At 35.8% G+C, this 19,044-nt stretch overlaps 1 protein-coding gene across 1 annotated transcript in view; it reads right to left on the bottom strand.

Annotated features, from left to right (window-relative positions):
• The window catches only part of HLCS (holocarboxylase synthetase), a gene marked incomplete at its 3' end in the record, with an annotated part of 121,807 nt that overhangs the window by 61,014 nt on the left and 41,749 nt on the right, over window positions 1-19,044 (bottom strand). Inside the window, exon 6 of the mRNA XM_082009430.1 lies at window positions 17,449-17,720. Within this exon, the coding sequence (XP_081865556.1) occupies window positions 17,449-17,720 (272 nt within the window). The remainder of the gene's footprint in view (window positions 1-17,448; window positions 17,721-19,044) is intronic.

Here is a 19,044-nt window from a genome sequence, read left to right on the forward strand (position 1 = left end):
TCACTGCTATTTGAGCACATTTCAGGGCATATTGTGACAAGGTATAAAAATTTTAGGCAGTATTTCACAATGCCCAGAGAGTTTCCTGGAAGACCTGTTATCCTTTCCCTCAGTAGTATGTCCAAGGTATTGTCTTGCCTGACCTGATGAGGGATTTGGGGGTTAGTTTCTGACCAGAACTCTAAAGCTGACTAAACCAGACCTACTGATGTTCTACATGTAAAAAGATACTAGGAAAGTATCCAAGTGACCAAAGACAGGTATAGGATACTTTGAGTAAGCTTCATTTGTTGCTTGCAGAACCATGCAGGACTGCAGAAACAGTTCCAGCAGCAGCAGTCTTCTGCGACACCACTGCAGAATTAAATTAGAACCTATTACCAGAAAAACCACTTCAGTTAGGTGGGGTGTGGGTCAAAGGGTGCAATTTGTATTCCTAGCTGAGCTTCTAAGGCTTTCTTCTTGCTCATGCTTTTGTTGTGCATGACACAAATATTTCATTTATATCAACAGTGCCACTATCCTTCCGTAGTCACTTCAGTGCAACTAATCAGGAATCTCTTAGGTTACAAATCAAAAATCACCTGTTTTACACACTTTCTGTGCTATTTTGTAGAATTCACAGAACTGTAGCTCTAGAAAGCATAGATCATACTGTGTCCTATTAAGAAAAACTCACTATAATCCATTTTTCACCATCCTCTGCAGAGCTCTTCCCTTCACATTCATACAAACTTCTCGTTTCTGTAGGGACTGCATCTGTTACTTATAATATTCCTATTCAACACATGCAGCATTAACAACATAAATACAATTTGGAAAGAAGCTTGCTGACCATTACATTCAAATGTGAAAGGGCATACCTTCGGCTTTCTACCTTTTCATCTCTGTGATATGATACTATGCAATAAGTTACTTGTTTTTCACAAACATCTATGCTGGGGCTTATTTTGCAACTTTTATTCAACATCCTATAATACACATACAAGCTATAAAATCTCCCACAGAGAAAAAAACCTGATATACCTTCAAAGCTGAGAAACAAATTTAATTTTAGTTATATTTTGGCTAATTTTGAAAATGAAACCTAACAATTCAAATCCTTGTAAGTGTTGAAATAAAATGTTATTTTAGTAATTCTCTGTATTATGTTCTGTCGACACAACAAGAAAGAGCTCCCACAAAAAATTTTCTATTTTAGCCTGTCATAAGCATTGTCAACCAAAGATGCATGGAGTTATGAGAACTATAGGATAAGGAACAAATTACATTTTATTTTTCTTAAATATGTTATAATCCAACTTTACTGGAAAGTTGTAAATTGTCCCTGAATACACAGCATAATAGTCACATGTTAAAAAGGGCTGGGGGGGGACCCTTCAAAAGTATTCTAGCTAGTTTCCAGAACAGGATTATACATGCTCAAATCCCAAGCATCATGAAATCAGAATACAAATTTTTTATCAACTTACTCATATAGATGTATGAAAGGAATGCCTTAACACATCACAAAACCATTTAATAAGACTAAATTTTGTCATATAAAAGACTAGAAGTAGATACTTGCTTCCTTTCAGAAGTCTTCACATGCTTATGTTATTCAAGATCAAAACTGCAAATACATTTCATACACTCAACTGTGCATGAGTACATTCAAAACCAAAACTCTTCTACCAGGTGTATTTGTTAAAAATATAATATCTACAAAATGAAAACAACTATATTTAGAGAGCTAGTGCTTTTTATTCTGGAAGCAAAATTATGAAGCACATGGAGAAGAAGAAATTATTCAAGAAAACCCAAGCAGGACTGTTGAATTCCCACATCACGAAAAGTCAAATTATACTTTCTGTTAGAGCCTGTACTCTCAACCTGTTTATTTAGAGCCTGCTGAAAACAACTGTAGATTTAAATTAAAAAACAAATTTGGAAAATGGCACAAATATGACAGCTAAATTTAAACACCACTCCTGTACTAAGTTCTATTGTGTAAGTATCCTTAAAACCACACACAGCCTTAACAAAAAGTTATGTGATTCAACATGCAAGTAAAAACATGAACAAGTCAGTCTTGAAGCATCAGCAGGAATACTGCAAAGAAAATATTATACCAAGTACTTCATGGTCAATACTATTCCTGGCCTTAATTTATGAGTCCACTTTCATGCAGAACCGTTGTACCACCTTGAAAAGACGACTTTACATTATGATATGCAGTTAGATGGGGGGGAAAAGGGAACGGCAGGCAAGGCAAGAGGATTCTCATCTCAGAAACAAAAAAACGCAAAGGCAACTAGATTGATCACAGTCACGAAAAAATGAAGCTGCTCTCCAAGAAGGACAGGATAAGGGCCTCTGTTGTTAGAAGATCAGATCACTTGTACCGTTTACTTATACAAGCTGCGAAAGACTGCCAAACAGTAGACCGGACTCCTAAACAATCAAGAGAACTAAGGACATGAATATAGTGAAGGCCAAAACAAAACATAATCATATCATCATTTCTTGCAGGTAATGACAAAATTTTGAGTTGATAGAGATGAACAAGCACAAGAGAATTTCTTTTCCACTGTAGATCATACTCACCAATTATGGTCTGGCAGAAGAGAAGCAGAGAAGTGCAGAGAAGTGCAGAGAAGAGAAGAAATTTAAGGAGGGAAACAGGTTCTAGTCAGTAGATTTTGACAAAAGACTGAAACAGTTATACACTCATGATTATGGATCGGCTGAATCTGAAGGAGAAAAATCTGTAGTAGAAGCAAATAAGGTATCCTGAGAATTTCTTGAATCTGCTTGAAACACAAAACCTTAATGTGAGCATCTGCCATACAGCTGGTGCTTTAAAACAGACCTAGGTAAAATCAGAGAGGACATAAAACTAGCTCACATTTTCTGAAACCAAATCCAACTCAGATTACTGGCAAATAATGCAGACACCACACATATCCCTAGTAACACGAATATCAGTGTTTCAAAACCATCCTCCAGAATGTGTTCACACAGGAAAAAAACCCTACATGTAAATGTAACTAATGCTAGGAAGACCTAATACACTATGTAATAATGTCCAGTGCAGACATCTACACACAACTGGCATACACACCAATAATCACCTACTTAGGAAAAACCACATCTAGGGATTGTATTCCTACCCTTCTTGTAATGAGGTGGGTATGAGCCACTGCATAAGATGGAGAGATGGTTAATGTATTTTGAAACCTGAAAACCAGAACGAAGCACCTCAGATTTACTAGAACACATAAAACTGAAAACACAGACTAGGCAAATACTTCTACCTTACAGCTCATTCCCTTGATGATATTAATATCACACAATAAAAAAAGACCTTTAGAATACTGAAGTACATGACAGATTGAAAACAAAACAATCAAAGTGTGATTTTTTTTAAAAATTAAAGGACAGTTCATAACACACAACCTTCACCATATAGCTTTTTTTAATAGTTACATGGTTGAAGCTTGTAAAGACAGTCACAACATGATTTTTTGGAATTCAGTGTTTAATGATTTTATTAAATACAGGGAAAAAGTCCTAGTTTACTGAAGAGTGGTTAATTGGTGTCACCTAGTGTTGCACTGGATGTGACTGCCAGCTGGCTTCACAGCCAACGATAATGGGCAAGCAGTCCCAGCAGGCTAGCCTGCAAAGCTGCCCAGTATCTCTTCTGTGAAGTCCAGAGTAGGGTGCCTGGAGCACTGTTATAAAAACATACAACTTTCTCTTCAACCAAATTAATATGTGAAGTCTCCCATGCTTAGATATAGAGTACTATATGCATTAGATGTAGAGTATAAAGATAAACACACACATAGAATGTTCATCTGAATTATCTTATAGTACAAGGAACAGTGAAAAAGAAATTATAGCATAGTTTGACTCTTGGGGTTATTTTTTATATTTTATTCATCTCTGATCTAGTACTTTGTAATATGAATTTAGCTTAGGCTTTCTTTGTGTAGTTACCATCACTGTGAAAAAAACCTATTTCCCTATTTCCAAGAAGGTTTTGCTAGGTACTAAATAAATGCAGCTGCAGACCTAGCCAAATAATCAAGAGAACCTGGTTCCGGATCCAGTAAATGCAACCTCCATTTCTACATTTCTTGTTTTAACACCCTTTAAAGATTCTTTTTTTTTTTTTTAAGAACTGAATAAAGTGTGTGTTTAAAGTATGGGAAGAATTCTGATGAGGTTTTTAATGAAAAAGCTATAGCCCTCTATGACTAGAAAGCCTCCCTGACATGAGTTAGAGAACAGTTAAATAAAAAGAAAATTTACATCCAAAAATATCAAAAAAATCTAGGGTTACCACACTTTATGAGCCATGTCTAATTTGTATATGGCACATCTGGTATAATAGATATGATATATAAGCAGGCAAAATTTGAAGTAATAAGTGTTTCCCAGTGTTAAAATAAGCACCTCAGCACTTCAGATTTTTGCTCAGCAATTTTTCCTCAGTGGGAGAGGAAGCAAGGAAGGAAGGGTGCTTATCTCCTTATCTACTGTTACACTCTACCACTTATGAATTATCACTCACTCACTGAGATTTTTGGTGTCAAATCCAAGTAGAAAGCATTCCATTTTACTTGGTTCATGTTCACAGTATTTCACTGCTTAACTTGGCAAAACATCAAAATAGAACATTTTCACCCTTCTTAACCTCTCCTGTTGGCACACCAGTTTATTAAGCTAATGCCTCATAGCAAATTACCATTTTCCCCTAAACCAATATAGTTCTGTTGTCATGAACACGCTGTATTACAGCTTCAGCTGACTGAAAATATTCATCCCCTTCTTCACGGGTAAAGGGTTACAGTTTCTGTCAAGTCGTTCCCCAATCACCAGTGAAATATAATTTATCAGTGACTAAATATTATCTGTTCTGATGACTACTGAATGCTGAAACCTCCAAATAGTACATCAGATAAAAAACAGGTTATCAAGTAGAATACTGATGTTCCAATTATCTGTACTCTCAAAAACACCTACCATATGCCCTTGCCATGTTGAAATAAAAGCCAGAAAAGTCTGGAACAGAAACATAACTTCTGCAAGGAGCTAATGATGACAAACAGACATTCTCCCAGACTGAATTATGTTATAGCCAACATGCAACAGGGCCTGCTTATTGATTGACCTGGACTTCATAAAAATGAAAGCTTCAATTTTACTCCAAGTTTACTTATTCTTCCCTTTTTCTTCCACTCTCCCCAAAATTTGACTGTCTTGTATCTAAAATCTTCAGAGCGAATGGTTTCTCTGTTCCCTTTGCTAGCTAGTTTCCATAGAATTCTGGGTTGAATTTTCTGGTGAGTCTTGCAGAATAGTGCAAATTAGCATTAAATATACAATAAAAAACACCTATTCTTGCAGTTCTCGCAAAAAGACATTTACGTCTATCTTTTCTTGTCTACTCCTATTTCTGTATAAAACACTAGGGGAAAAAAATTTGCTATTTCTGCAACCCATAGCTGAAAACAGTTCAATTTTAAGAGTTCATTCTTTCCTTTTGGGTTTTTTTTTTTTTTAACTATTTATGTTGTTAGTTAAAGAAAAGGTGGAATTGTGCTGAATTTCATACTACTGTTTAGTCACACTGTGAAAAGAGTCAAAAGTTTGAATCCATTCTCTAGTGTAACTAAAAAATCTTAACTGGTTTTAGAAAGAGCAAGCAGATGAAAAACAACAGAGAAGGTAGAGAAGGCAGCAAGCAAATTCCTGATGACACACATCAGAAATATGTGTAATTTACACATTTCAAGCCAGCTGACGCTTACAGAAAAAGGGAAGGGGAAGGGGAGACTTAGAATATTACTCATTCTTTTTAACTCATATAATCATTACAATTTACTCATTCCAAACCGTGCTCAGAACTGCAGGATTTAAAGCAGACCAATGGAGAGTTTTAAGACAACAAAGTATAGGAAAGCTAAATTCAATTCAGTTTACCAAAACAAGCTTTTTTTCCAGCATATACCTGGTCAAGATCTGAGTTCCTAACTAAATAAGACTGATTTCTCCTAAATTTTTTTAAACTTATCAGTCAAGCAACTACCAGAATTATTTTAAGTTGAAATTACATTTAAAAAAAGAGACACAAGTTCTGCAATTTCTGGCTTTAATCATTCATACTAATTAATTAAATTGTAGTAACAGTACGTAATATCTTATCCATCTCAAACATGAAATCAAACCAAAACCTAAAAAATAAGGAAATGAAAATTACTGATAAAAAAATACTGGAATATGTGAGGGAGTAGAAATAAATATAATATAAGCAGAAATCTTTTTATTGTCCCCAAAAGATAATAATGAATTTGCAATCCTTGCCTATAACAGAGATTAAGAAATAGAATTAATTTGCCTAGAAGATTCTAAAAATTTTGTATACCTAAAGTTACAACTGCTTAGATAAATTACGAGGTTAAACTAAGATCATTTTATAATACTATTTATGGTGCTGTGAAGGCCACATTTGTCTGTTAAGCAAAATAATTCCTCATCTTGCATAGTCAGAAGGGTTAAAAAACCCCTCAGGAACATGGCATGCAGTAAAATACCGATGACAATATATTCTGCAATCAATTTCCAGCTCTGTGGCTACATCACATGGCTCTGTGGATATCTGACTTAATCAAACAAACTTCAATTCCTAGGGACAAGATTAGCATAGTCAGTTAAATCCACTGCAAAAGTGATATTCTCTGCCTGAATGTAGTTTTCTAGGATGAATGTTTCCATAGAGCAGGCATTTCAACTGGCTACGTCAAGAATTCTTAATTGCCATTACTTCTTAAAAGCAAGAAGCCTCTTGGGATAAGCATTCTTTCCTACTTGAGGCTTTACAGCATGCTGGTACTGTGCACACACGGGCATCTTCCATCTATTTTTTCTGTCAGCACATTGTCAGTATTCTGATGGAGAAAACATGCCCCAGAAGAAGAAATCTGCACTTAGTTCCAGAGAAAAGCATGTAAAAGTAACAATTGAATGGTGGTAGAATGCTGATGCTAAGATAGAAACAAAATAACATGCGAATAAGCTAGAGTCACAGCACTCTACTGACTTTCCAACACCTTTCCATTAAAAATTCTGTGGTGCCTGGCTACCACAAGAAATACCCAAGCCACTCGCAGCTGCTTTTCAAAAACCTTGGCAGAAGGTGATTATTTAACTTTTCTTTTTTCAAAGGGACAGATAAATTGTGATGGAAAACATTAAACATTCCACAAGCACTGATTATTGCTAACCTGACATGGTCTACTAACTTTAAAATTATTCTCTATCACATGAATTCTACACGACATCAACTACCACGCAAGATTTTAAATGTGCATTAAAGCAGGTGGCTACCAGCAATTTCTTTTATATCTCACATCTGGTACCATACTCCGTATAAAGTATACACATTATCTTTCGTTAATAAATCAAGACTTGAGTGAGAACTCTATCTAATTTCCAGTCTTGAAACTTAAAAGCTGTAAAATAATACTATTTGTTTTTTTCTGCGTCTGTGGACAGTATTTCAAACTATTGTATTCTTTCAGGGAAGCCTGACAGATGGCTTATTGTTACCTTATAAGCATTCTTCTGTATTACTTCATAAATGTACAATTTTGATAAAACTTCTGTTTCAGAAGCTAGTAGCACAAACAGAGCTTATTGGAGGAAAAAGGTTAAAAAACCCCTAAGAAAATAGATAGAAAAATCTTTCTTTCTCCTAGGGCTAGGATGGGCATGTATATGCAACAAGGAAAGAAAATGTTTTTTTTGGTAAAAGATCAGTCCTCCATCAGAGACTTCTATCCAACGCCAGTAATAAACAGTTTTGAAATGGTTTGTAAGCCTGTTTGATACCCCTGACACCTGCAGATTAAACAACACTCTGTTCTGAGGGCATCAAGTCATGGTTTACTCCAGTGAAGACTGAAATACTATTTTTAGCCACTAAAGCATTATCTGCATGTTATTGCTCCCGTGTCTGTAAATCTCCATTTCACTGCAACAGTCATATTGCACAATACACAGCCTTAAAAAGAAGCTGGCTCTGTAGCAACTCCTTTTCTTTTATGTAGACAAAAAAGAAAATCAAGTCTTACATTTAAACAAAGCAACTGATTATATGGGTGAAATATTTTAGCTGAAAGATGATGCAGCAGTACAAAAATACGTTGTTCTCTTTCACTAAGCCCACAGCCCATCTAAGTCTACCAGTAAGTTTTAGGGGCTTAGAAACGGGTGAATGAAATGCCATTTTGAAATCTTAACTGCCTATCCAAGGATTTGAATAAAGACAGTAAATTAATGGATGGAAAGCATTACAGTCAAGTGGAATGAATTTTGAAGCTTTTCTACTGTCATGTAACATGCAATTTAATGAATTACACAATATCCAAAAAGTGCAACGTAATATGTTGTAAGCCGCATTTTTAAAAGCATGAAATATAAGCAATTTGTGGGATTCTGATTAGGTATTCAAAAATGATTATGATGGTAGGAAAGATTAAAAGGATGACTAAAAATGAACAAGCAAAGCAGGACATCATAATTTGCGAATTCCGTTATGACTGTAAGCAAAATTATTATTTAGCCTCAACAAAATAAACTGCTCAGCTTTCCTCATACTCCCCAATTTTCAAAAATAAAAAATTAGAAATGGAACCACCACATGCATAAGTAGAATTATTACCAGCCTTTTATGACTTCAGAAGATACCAAACCCAAAGACTATGTAAATTATCTTTCAGTAGACAATTTGCCATTTGAACAAGGGACTATTGGGCTTTTGATCAGTAATTGGTTTGCTATGCACTCTGACAATGTGTAGATTTTTCCCCAATTAATACTGCAATCTTCTTACATCCCACTTATTCTACCTTAAGCTTAACATACTTGCTAAAGAAATATTCAGTCAATACAGATAAGATTTGTTTCCCTTGAATGTCATATTTTTATTTCCTCTTTCCTATGTCTCAGCCTCCATCTTGCTACTTTTTTTCCTCCTCTTGTTTTCTCTTTGGTATTCTTCTTCATCTTCCTCTGTGAATAGACTGATGATCCATTCAAATATAGATCAAATTAAAAATGTCTATAGGACATATTCTGCAACTGCTTAATATAATATGCCATAAAAGCTTTGTGTTTGCAAAGAATCCTTTAAAATACCTTTGGGTTTTTTGTGTAAGATAATATCATCAGTTAAAGTTTACAAAAAACATTTGGAAGTTCATCCATGTTTAACAGTTAAGCAACAAGAACAATGCCAGTAAATTCTTTTGAAAGCAACATGAGGTACAGCATTTTATAGCAATCCTGGGGATCACAAAACTGCAGGGAGGGAACCTCGCTTTTTTTTTTTTTTTTACACACCATTCTACAGGCCATGACATTTTAGGCTAAATGATATGAGGTGTGATAAATGCAAGCCTTCGTTTGAATACGAACATATTCTTAAAATATTTTAACTAGGAGTATAAGTGAAAATAAATTAGGCCAGTGGGATTTAAGTAAAGAATTCAAATTCTGTGGGATTTTCTTAGTTTACTGTTTAAGGTAGAAATCACACAAGCTCTGAAAGTTTTTGGCCCTGGAAACAATTAGGGAATTATTCTGAAATTAAATCACTATCTTCTGACTGGCAGCATAATAACAAACAAAAATCAGTGTATTTATTCTTAACTACACTGAAACAGGTGCTGTCTAAACCTCCCTAAACAGTCATGGCCTAAGTTTCTTAGCTCCTACCTTACTTCCCATACTGTTATAAATCCAACCTCTTTTTCTTCTTTTCTTGACACAGGCAAAGAGATGCAGATGTGCAAAATGGAAACTGAAAGCCCTGACCTAATTTTGAGTTTCTAAGAAATCCGATTATGTTCTTCTCCCTGTGATAGTCAGAATGAGAAACTGGCATCTCCAGAGAATAATTCAGACTTTGTTTGACTGCACTTAGCTGTAGTTCAGCATTCGGATCTTTATTGCAGTTACAGTAGTAAGTAAAGTCAAAACCTAGCACATAGCATGTTTGTCTCCGTGGCTGACAACAGTGTTCTTCCTATCAGCTTCCTAAAATGATCAGACAAAAATTACTCTGTAGATGTAATTCCAAGGCTGAGGTTGGCCCTATGCATCACTTAAAGCAAGCGTAATGGCCAGGGGAGCTGCCAAAGCAATGCGTATTGGGCTTTACTTCTCCAGAATTCCCATTTTCTGAAAAAAATGAGGAGTCTGCAACTTGCATGTGCTGAATATGTCCAGCGCATCTCCTTCAAAGGTAAAGTGTAAGAAACGTACCACGTCCAGATGAGTGGATTCTTTACTAGTTCCTAAACTGGTGCTTCCTCAGCCATGCATAATGTGGGCAACCCGTTAATCAAACATTATCAAGACACTTCAATACCAAACTGCTATTCTGTTTTATTTGAATGCAACACCTTCAATTTATTCTTTTACTAGTCTGAATTTTATAACAATTGCAGTAAAAAGGTATGGGGAAGAAATGCAGATGCATGACTTGACCAAGCCCTGAGCTACTCAACAAGGTTAATTAGGGAGGCGGGGAAGTTGTTTCATCTGACCACATTACCAACATATCTAGTCTTGCTATGCGTTACCCAGCCCCACCCCACCCCCCTTTAATAAGTCAATGGGTCATGTCCTACACTGACTTATACCTGTCTCTGAGTTTTTTAACTTATTACTGTAAGCCATAGAGGCTATATTCTGATCTGAGCTCGGACTGGTGGCAATAAGGTGGCAGGTTTCCCAATGCACAGAAAGCTATTTGATGAACACGAGGATAGCCCAACCTGATACGTGTTTGCACTGACACTACAGAGCTGACACTGTTCTACCTAACAATATGTTACAAAACGATGACTGAAAAAGCATGAAAACCTCTTTCTCAATGAGGTGCAAACAGTAATCCGTAAGTGCTGCCGGGTAGTTTAAGCTTAAGCAACTTCACTTTTTATTAAACAAAAGTTAAAATTCAAAGGCAGAATTGACAGTCAAAGAGTTAGCAAATTAATTAATAGCCATAATATACATGTAATATCTTGTAATTTAGTATTATAAATGCAGATAACAATGTATTATATGTCGTATTATGACATATTGCATTCTATTACGTTATATACATTTTCAAGCTAATCCTCTTCTTCAGAAAAAATCTTCATCTGTAACTTCAGCGTTCAATTTTTTCATCTTAATGCGAAAAGTCTGTTATTGAAACCCTTCAGTTTTCATTCTTTAGCTCTCATTTTAACTGTGCAGTCTTACAGGTTTTCCTCTCATATTTAACAAATGATGAGTGCTCGAAGGCTACATGCGTATTCATACGACAATGCAAATTGTTCAGGAACTTCCAGCAGCAGGGTAATACAATATACCATAAGAGTTCAACGTGGGTTAATTGCTCTGCAAAACGGGTATCTTTTTTTTTTTTATGACTCAGTCCCCTTTGGGAATGCCAAACCTCCCCCTGCATTGACAGAAACCGTGCAAACAGGGGGCCTGCTTCATTAACAGGAAGAAAATCTACTAATTTTACATAACAAAAAAAATAAAGAGGAACAAAATTTGCCTTCAGTTCCATGAAAAATCAGACATACAAGGTGCGTGACAGGAAAATAGGGACCTAATTGTTTAGCGCCCTCAAGAACTGTTCACAACAGGTGGAAAGAAAGGCACGGAAAATTGACGCAAAGGAGATGACAAATCCTAATACAGAAATCTTTCAGCAAGCATGTAATGAAAAATGGTATTGCAGAGAAGAGTCTGGGAATGGCACAGAACCAAATCAGTGCCAAAAACTTCCGAATTCCTCCCTTTCTGCAGGCGAGGAAGGGAACAGACTCTTGACTGTATTACAAAAATTCCTTCATGATCTTTTGTTATCAGGCTGAAGAACAGCCTTTTCTAACAGTGGATGATGCAAAACACTACCAATAAGTGAATGGAAGAAGTATGACATATTATACATTTAAAACTAAATTAGCAAAAATTACTGCTGAAATTTTTTTTTCATTTAAGGGAAACAAACATATTCTGTTATTTGAGCTGACCTTTATGACCAAAGCAAGGCACAATATATTGAATATAAAAAAAACCTTGAGGAAAACAAGCACGGAAGCAGCTACTCCAATGCATTAACTTTCTCCTTTTGAGAATAAAAAGCCCTTCAACCCTATAAATAAAAAAAATGGAAGTGTAAAAGTTAGTAACCCAAATGATGTAAAGAACAAAGGAAGATGGTACTATATAAAGGTTTTTAAATGAGAGGGATGTAGATTAAAAGCATAAAATGCCTTAGAGAGCAGTTCTATGTCCATCAGTATCTAACTGCAATTTTTAGGCTAGACATTTATCAAGGAAAGCATTCCTATCCCACACTAGAGTTTAGCAGACAAACAAAACCAAGGGATCTAAGCTTTTAGAAGCAATATGAACCATTGTGAAAGCCTTCTGCACAAAGAAGTACTTGTTATCCAAACTGATAAAATATTTTTGGTTATGTATAAAATGCATACACCATTTAAATATAACTGAGCAATCTTTCAGCAGAGATTTTTTAAACATCCAACAGCAATGCCTATTTCCTGAGACAAAGGCATCCTTCCTGCCCACCATGATATTTTCCAGCTCTCCAACACAAATTCCTGAGGGAGAATGTGTAGGGGGTTAATTTTTACAAACTGTTAATGTTGGTGATAAAAATATTTATTTTTAGCCAACTATTAATGTACTAGGATAGTCTCACCATGCTAAAAGACAAAGATTACTCTTTGAAGACTTTCTACTCCAGCAACTCATACATCTTCAATAGAGGAAACCACAAGGTCAGTGACACGGCTTGCAGTTGGTTTTGACTATTACAGCAAAATGGTTTCCTCCACCCACCTGAGCCTGGATTATGAGACATGGCTAGCTACAATAATATTAGTAGTAAACAATTTTCATAGCTTTTAAGAAAACGGTCGATCAGTTTGAGCCAATAGGTGTAAGATTAATAATTCTGGCTTGTAGTTACAGTCCTAGTGCAATTCTGAGGCAAGTATCTGAGAGGAGAGGTACCTTTAAACAGGTATGCCTGATGATGGAATGAAATCAAGCACTGTGACTGTATAGCATATTTTGCAAAGGCTACAGTAATGCCAAGTTTCTATCTTCAAACCACATTTCAACCCACTCCCCACAGCTTATGTGATTTTAATCTGTTTTTAAAAAAACATGTTTTAAACAGAGAATAAGGGAGATCACCGAGGTGCATGGAATGACTAAACACGAGGTCACTGAGTTTACATAAAGTAAAACATGACAAGGATTTGGAAAAAAAAAGAAACCACGAAGTACAAAATACACTTTGTCAATCTCAATTTGTTTTCTTGCGCCTCTGAAGTGCCATTCCAATCTCCTTCAACTGTGTGCTACTCTAACTTTTCATTAACTCATACTTGCATTAGCAGCACGCATATTTGAATACAACTAAAACAAGTTTTAAAATAAAATGAGTCCTAATGATCACTTTCCAAAGTAAGAGTTGTAGTACAATTTTTAAAATATGAACCCAGAAAAGCATAAAGAAAAATTAAAAGGGTGCCAACAATGTAAAGGACTTTCTTTTTCAAAGCTTTTAAGTGTTTGGGAATAGTTTATTCTAAGCTGACATTTTATTTACATATCCTATTCAGCAATTATGAAAGCAACTTCATCCTACATTTATTTTCACTAAAATTCACCATTTTTGTGTCAAACTCCTCCTAACAATGGCACTTCTTAAGTATTGGGGAAAAGGGACCCACAATGGCATTTCATATAGAATATATCACATGATGGCTTAATAATGTACAAATCAAATCTGCCAACTAAAACATAAAACCAGGATATAAGGTACTGGTAAAGAATAAAACTGAAATGTACATCTAATTAATTTATTTTTAAATACAATTCTTGTGAAACCATTCCAGCCAATTAGAGTGTGATAGAAGTATTTCCTTATCAACCTCAAAGTCTTGTGAGTCTAGTAAGTATGTCTCTACAAAGTAACACTTATATCAGTATACCAGATGCATCCTCAAAAATAACGGTTTCATCTTAAATCATGCAATTCCAGGCATGCTCCGAGGACAGTAGACAGAGATAATGGAACTGCTTCTGGCAAGGTTAAGCTGTACAGGTGGCATTAGGATAAATAACTTTGAAGACAAGGTTTCTGAAATGAAACTTACATAAAGAATTTCCTTTTAGAGTAAAAACAAGGGAGCCTCTAATCTTTGGTAAGAATTTTAAATTTTAGTTTAAGAAATAGAAATGGAAATGCTTTTAAAAATAGTCTCAAATGATTCAAATAAAGCTTTTAACATGAAATCATAAAAGCAATATTGATCATTTAAAACTATATGACATTTAAACAAATCTTTATTTTACAAATAGACTAATGTAATTTAATTTTAGATACCTACAGGTGAATTCACACTTCGTTTGTTACCTTAGGATACATAAATGTAAGCCAGTGATAATACAGTGTGTATGTTAATATGCAAACCACCAAGACCTGCCATCTGGAGAGCTAATGAACAATCAAGAGATCCCAAATTAAACTGCAGAATTTTCCCTTAGAATCTTTAGGACAACACTGTCAAGTTCAATCTATTCACTTAGCCTCCAGAATCAATTTTTCAAACTTTATGACAGGTCTAATAGTTTCCACCTGTTTCTCTTGCTTGACTTTTGACTGGCACGTTACCAGCCAGGGTGGAAATGCAGACAAAGAGCCCTATTAGGCTCCGGCTGTTTCTCTACTGTGAGGTCGCTCAGCCATTAAATTAGTTCCAGCCCACTTTCTCCTTCCACATCTTAATTTTTGCGGGGTATGAAGGTTTGGGGAAGTGGAAAGGAAGAGAGACAAAAGTTTGACATTCAGTTGGTGGGAAAGGTATAAGAAAATCTAAAGTTAAGAAAGTTAAATGCTAAATTTATTTATAATTTACTAACTAAGTTTACTACTAATCACACTAAGTTCTTGAGGTATCTGTATCGCATTTTCAATCATCATAAACTTGGTAAAATTTGAGAGACCTACGGAGGTCTATCATGTAACATGTGGTTATTGCAATATATGATTACATAAACACAGTAATTTTTTTCTGTGATTCATGAGCGATCGACAGGTACCTATTTTTTGTTCAAGCAAAGCAGCTCTTTTTTTCCTGAGATATGTTTTCCTGTCACTCAGAATTGGCAGTTAGAAAAAAGTTACATACACACATCCTAACAAATTCATATTGGTTCATTTAGAAGTACCTTAAAAACCTGACAAATTTTTCTTTAATAAAAATTAACTAATTGGTATTTGCATCAATTTCTAGTGATTTATGAAATGTTATCATTGCTGAAGTCTCAACGTACTTTGTTGAATTGCAAATCACAGGGACTACATCATTCTATTATCTATGACAACAAAGTACAAAAGTCTTTCTGTAAGATAAATTTCATTGTTCAAATTATAATCTCAATAGGATCAAGTTCCCAGTTTAAGCTACTTAGAGCCAGGACTTCTAGTTTACGTCTTACCTGAAAACTGACTACTCAGGCTGTATCATGATGGAGAAAATCTTGAAGACCTACATCTGTAAACACTTCATTACATTTGGGCTACTTAATGTAAAAAAGCAACCAGAGTCCTGACCACTCTGCTCATACAGAACTTTAAAGATAAGAGAGTAAAGATTCCACTGTCATTCAAAAAAACAAAGACCACTTCTTTTAGCTCCTTTGCCTTTCTTGATATAGCATATATAAATCATATATAAATTGACCAATCATATATAAATTGACCAGACATGATTCTATTTAGCTTGTGACATCTAAGTAAATTCACAAAACTCAGAACTATATACTTCATCTTACTGAGATGTGTGAATGATGTTACCGAGAACCACCACCAAAAACAACTGTCAGAGAAGAAAGGTCTTGACCTATTAATTATCACTTTGCCACTTTCTTCACAGTATTTCTGCTTGCAATCCAATGGGCTGAATGTGCTGTGAATACTAAAAATTAAGAAGCAAATGTTACAAATGCTTCTACAAAATAGCTGTTTTCTTTGTGGCCTATCGAACTAGCATGTCTGTCTATGTCCAAAAGCCATTGCAAAATCAGTTGCAGCACAAGGATGTAGATCTGGGGGAAGGGGAGTGGCAAAATTAGACATCAATATTTTTTTAATGTGTGCACACGTGAGTATATATACACACACAGACAACAGTTTGGAATTAAAAGAATTGTATTTGATTCCAACTGTCTCTAAATTGCAGTATTTTAGCACAAATTATAATTTCTAAATTCTATCACAGTTTCAGCTGTAAGACTACAAAAGGATTTACTTTAATACTGTTATAATGCATCCTCATTCACTGATTTTGTGTGCGTATATTCAATTTAAGCTCTCTAGCTGAGAACTAAAGCTATTATTGCTGGTTAACTAATCATTTACAATAACATTCAAGGTGATTTAACTGATGATGGTGGTTAAAAATAAAAATACAAAACAAAATTCCTGAGGTTATTTTCAACAGTAAAAGCCATCTGCAATTTCTGCAGATAAATTAACACTGATACTCAAAAGTAGTCATCAAGAAAAGTTATAGCTGCAGGTAGAAACATACATAGAAAAATCTGTCCTGAAGAGCAACAACTTCCCAAAGACAGTTTTTTTCCATCAGACTATTTCATGAAACATAACAGTATAGTCTTTGTACATAGAGTCCAACCTAAGGATTTAGCAACTGTGATTTTCATACTGCTTAATCCCATTCAAAGCTCTAATGAACTACCTTCTCAAAGGTATCCCACAACTCATTCACAAGGTCATCTATGTGATGATGAAAGAATGTCTAGCACAACCCTAACTGATGTTTAAAAAAACCCAACAAATCACTGAAGAGTATTATAGTGAAATAGGCAATAAAAGGAATGAGAGAAAACAGTAATGTTAAAATTAAATACCACAATCTACTTGGTATCGCTTTTCTCTAATAACTAGCTTAGAAAATAACTTGTAGTAGAAAATGCATATAATCTCCTAAACATGCATATTTAATACCTTAAACTTTCCTATGGTGACATTCATGCTTTGTAAGAGGAATAATGACTAAACTCTACTACCAAGTAAAAAGTTGTCAAGCTTGGATTTTCCCACCCTTTATGGCTTAGTATTTTATACATTATCAACTAATATTCTGTGAATACAAAGATCTCTATTTTGTGTCCTACCTAGAAAATAATCAGCATTTTTTTTACATTGGCTAGCTTGTAAGCAACAAATAAACTAAAGAGAAGTTTCTTTCTGAACATTGTGTGTTACCATAATTGTGAATTCCAGATCAGAAAGCTTATTCGATATGGTCTAGATTACTAACTTACCCATCTAGAAGATTCATTGTTGTTGTGGTAACTTCAGTAAAAAGAAGAATCTTTCCAAGCTTCTTTGTTTGAAGATTCTGTTGATACGTCTTCAGGCTGAAATGTTCTGATGTGAAGCTTTCCATCTCAGTGATGACTGGCATAAGAGATGGGGTTATCTTCATTTTTGACTCACAGGATGAAACAAATTTAAGAGACACCTTACTGGATGCTCTTAGTCCTTCAGCATCTACATTTCCCTCAAGCCATTTCAGAAAAGCAAGATGGGATTCCTGTGGGCAAAGGAAATAAAATAAGGCATAGAAATACAGACCACCACATGTGAAGACATAAATTCTTACGAGAACATTTTTATTCAAACAATCATCTACTTCAAAATAGGAAAATTAACTCAATTTCCTCTTCAAAGATCAACTTCTGCTGCTTGTTCTAGTCCAGTCTAGCCTGACTACTCGAGACTCTCTTCCTAGACTTAAGGCCACACTCCTTTGCAAATTCATTAGGGTTGATCATAGAATCATAGAATCGTTTAAGTTAGAAAAAACCTTTAAGACCATCAAGTCCAACAGTTAACCTAGCCAAGTCCACCACTAAACCATGTCCCTAAGCATCACAACTACATGCTTTTACATACCTCCAGGTGATTCAACCACTTCCCTGTTCCAATGCTTGACAACCCCTTCAGTGAAGAAATTTTTCCTAATATCCAATCTAAACCTCCCCTGGCACAACTTGACGCCATTTCCTCTTGTCCTGTCGCTTGTTACGTGTGAGAAGAGACTGACGCCCACCTCGCCACAACCTCCTTTCTCCTCATAAGACTTGGGCTCTAGACCCTTTACCAGCTTTGTTGCTCTTCTTTCGACACGCTCCAGCACCTTAACGTCTTTCTTGTAGTGAGGGGCTCAAAACTGAACACAGTATCTGAGGTGTGGCCTCACCAGTGCCAAGTATACGGGAACGATCACTTCCCTACTCCTGCTGGCCACACTATTTCTCATACAGGCCAGGATGCCATTGGCCTTCTTGGCCACCTGGGCATACTATTGGCTCGTATTCAGCAGGCTGTCAACCAACATCCCCAGGTCCTTTTCTGCTGGGCAGCTTTCAAGCCACTCTTCTCCAAGCCCGGAGCATTGCATGGGGTTGTTGTGACCCAAGTGCAGGACACGGCCCTTAGCCTTGTTGAACTTCCTACAATTAGTCTTGGCCCATTGACCCAGCCTGTCCATATCCCTCTGCAGAGCCTTCTACCATCAAGCACATCAATACTCCCACCCAACTTGGTGTTGTCTGCAAACTTACTGAGGGAGCACCCAATCCCCTCATCCACATCATTGATAAAGATATTGAACTTAACTGGCCCCAATACTGAGCCCTGGGGAACACCACTTGTGACCAGCTGCCCACTGGATTTAACTCCATTCAGCACAACTCTTTGGGCCTGGCCATCCAGCCAGTTTTTTACCCAGCAAAGCATGGGCAGTCAGTTTCTCCAGGACAATGCTGTGGGAAACTGAGTCAAAGTTTCCCAAACAAACAGTCAAAGGCTTTATTAAAGTCTAGGTAGACAACATCCACAGCCTTTCTCTCATC

The sequence above is a fragment of the Phaethon aethereus genome (genome assembly GCF_964289735.1).
Source record: "Phaethon aethereus genome assembly, chromosome: 1".
NCBI classification, from domain to species: domain Eukaryota; kingdom Metazoa; phylum Chordata; class Aves; order Phaethontiformes; family Phaethontidae; genus Phaethon; species Phaethon aethereus.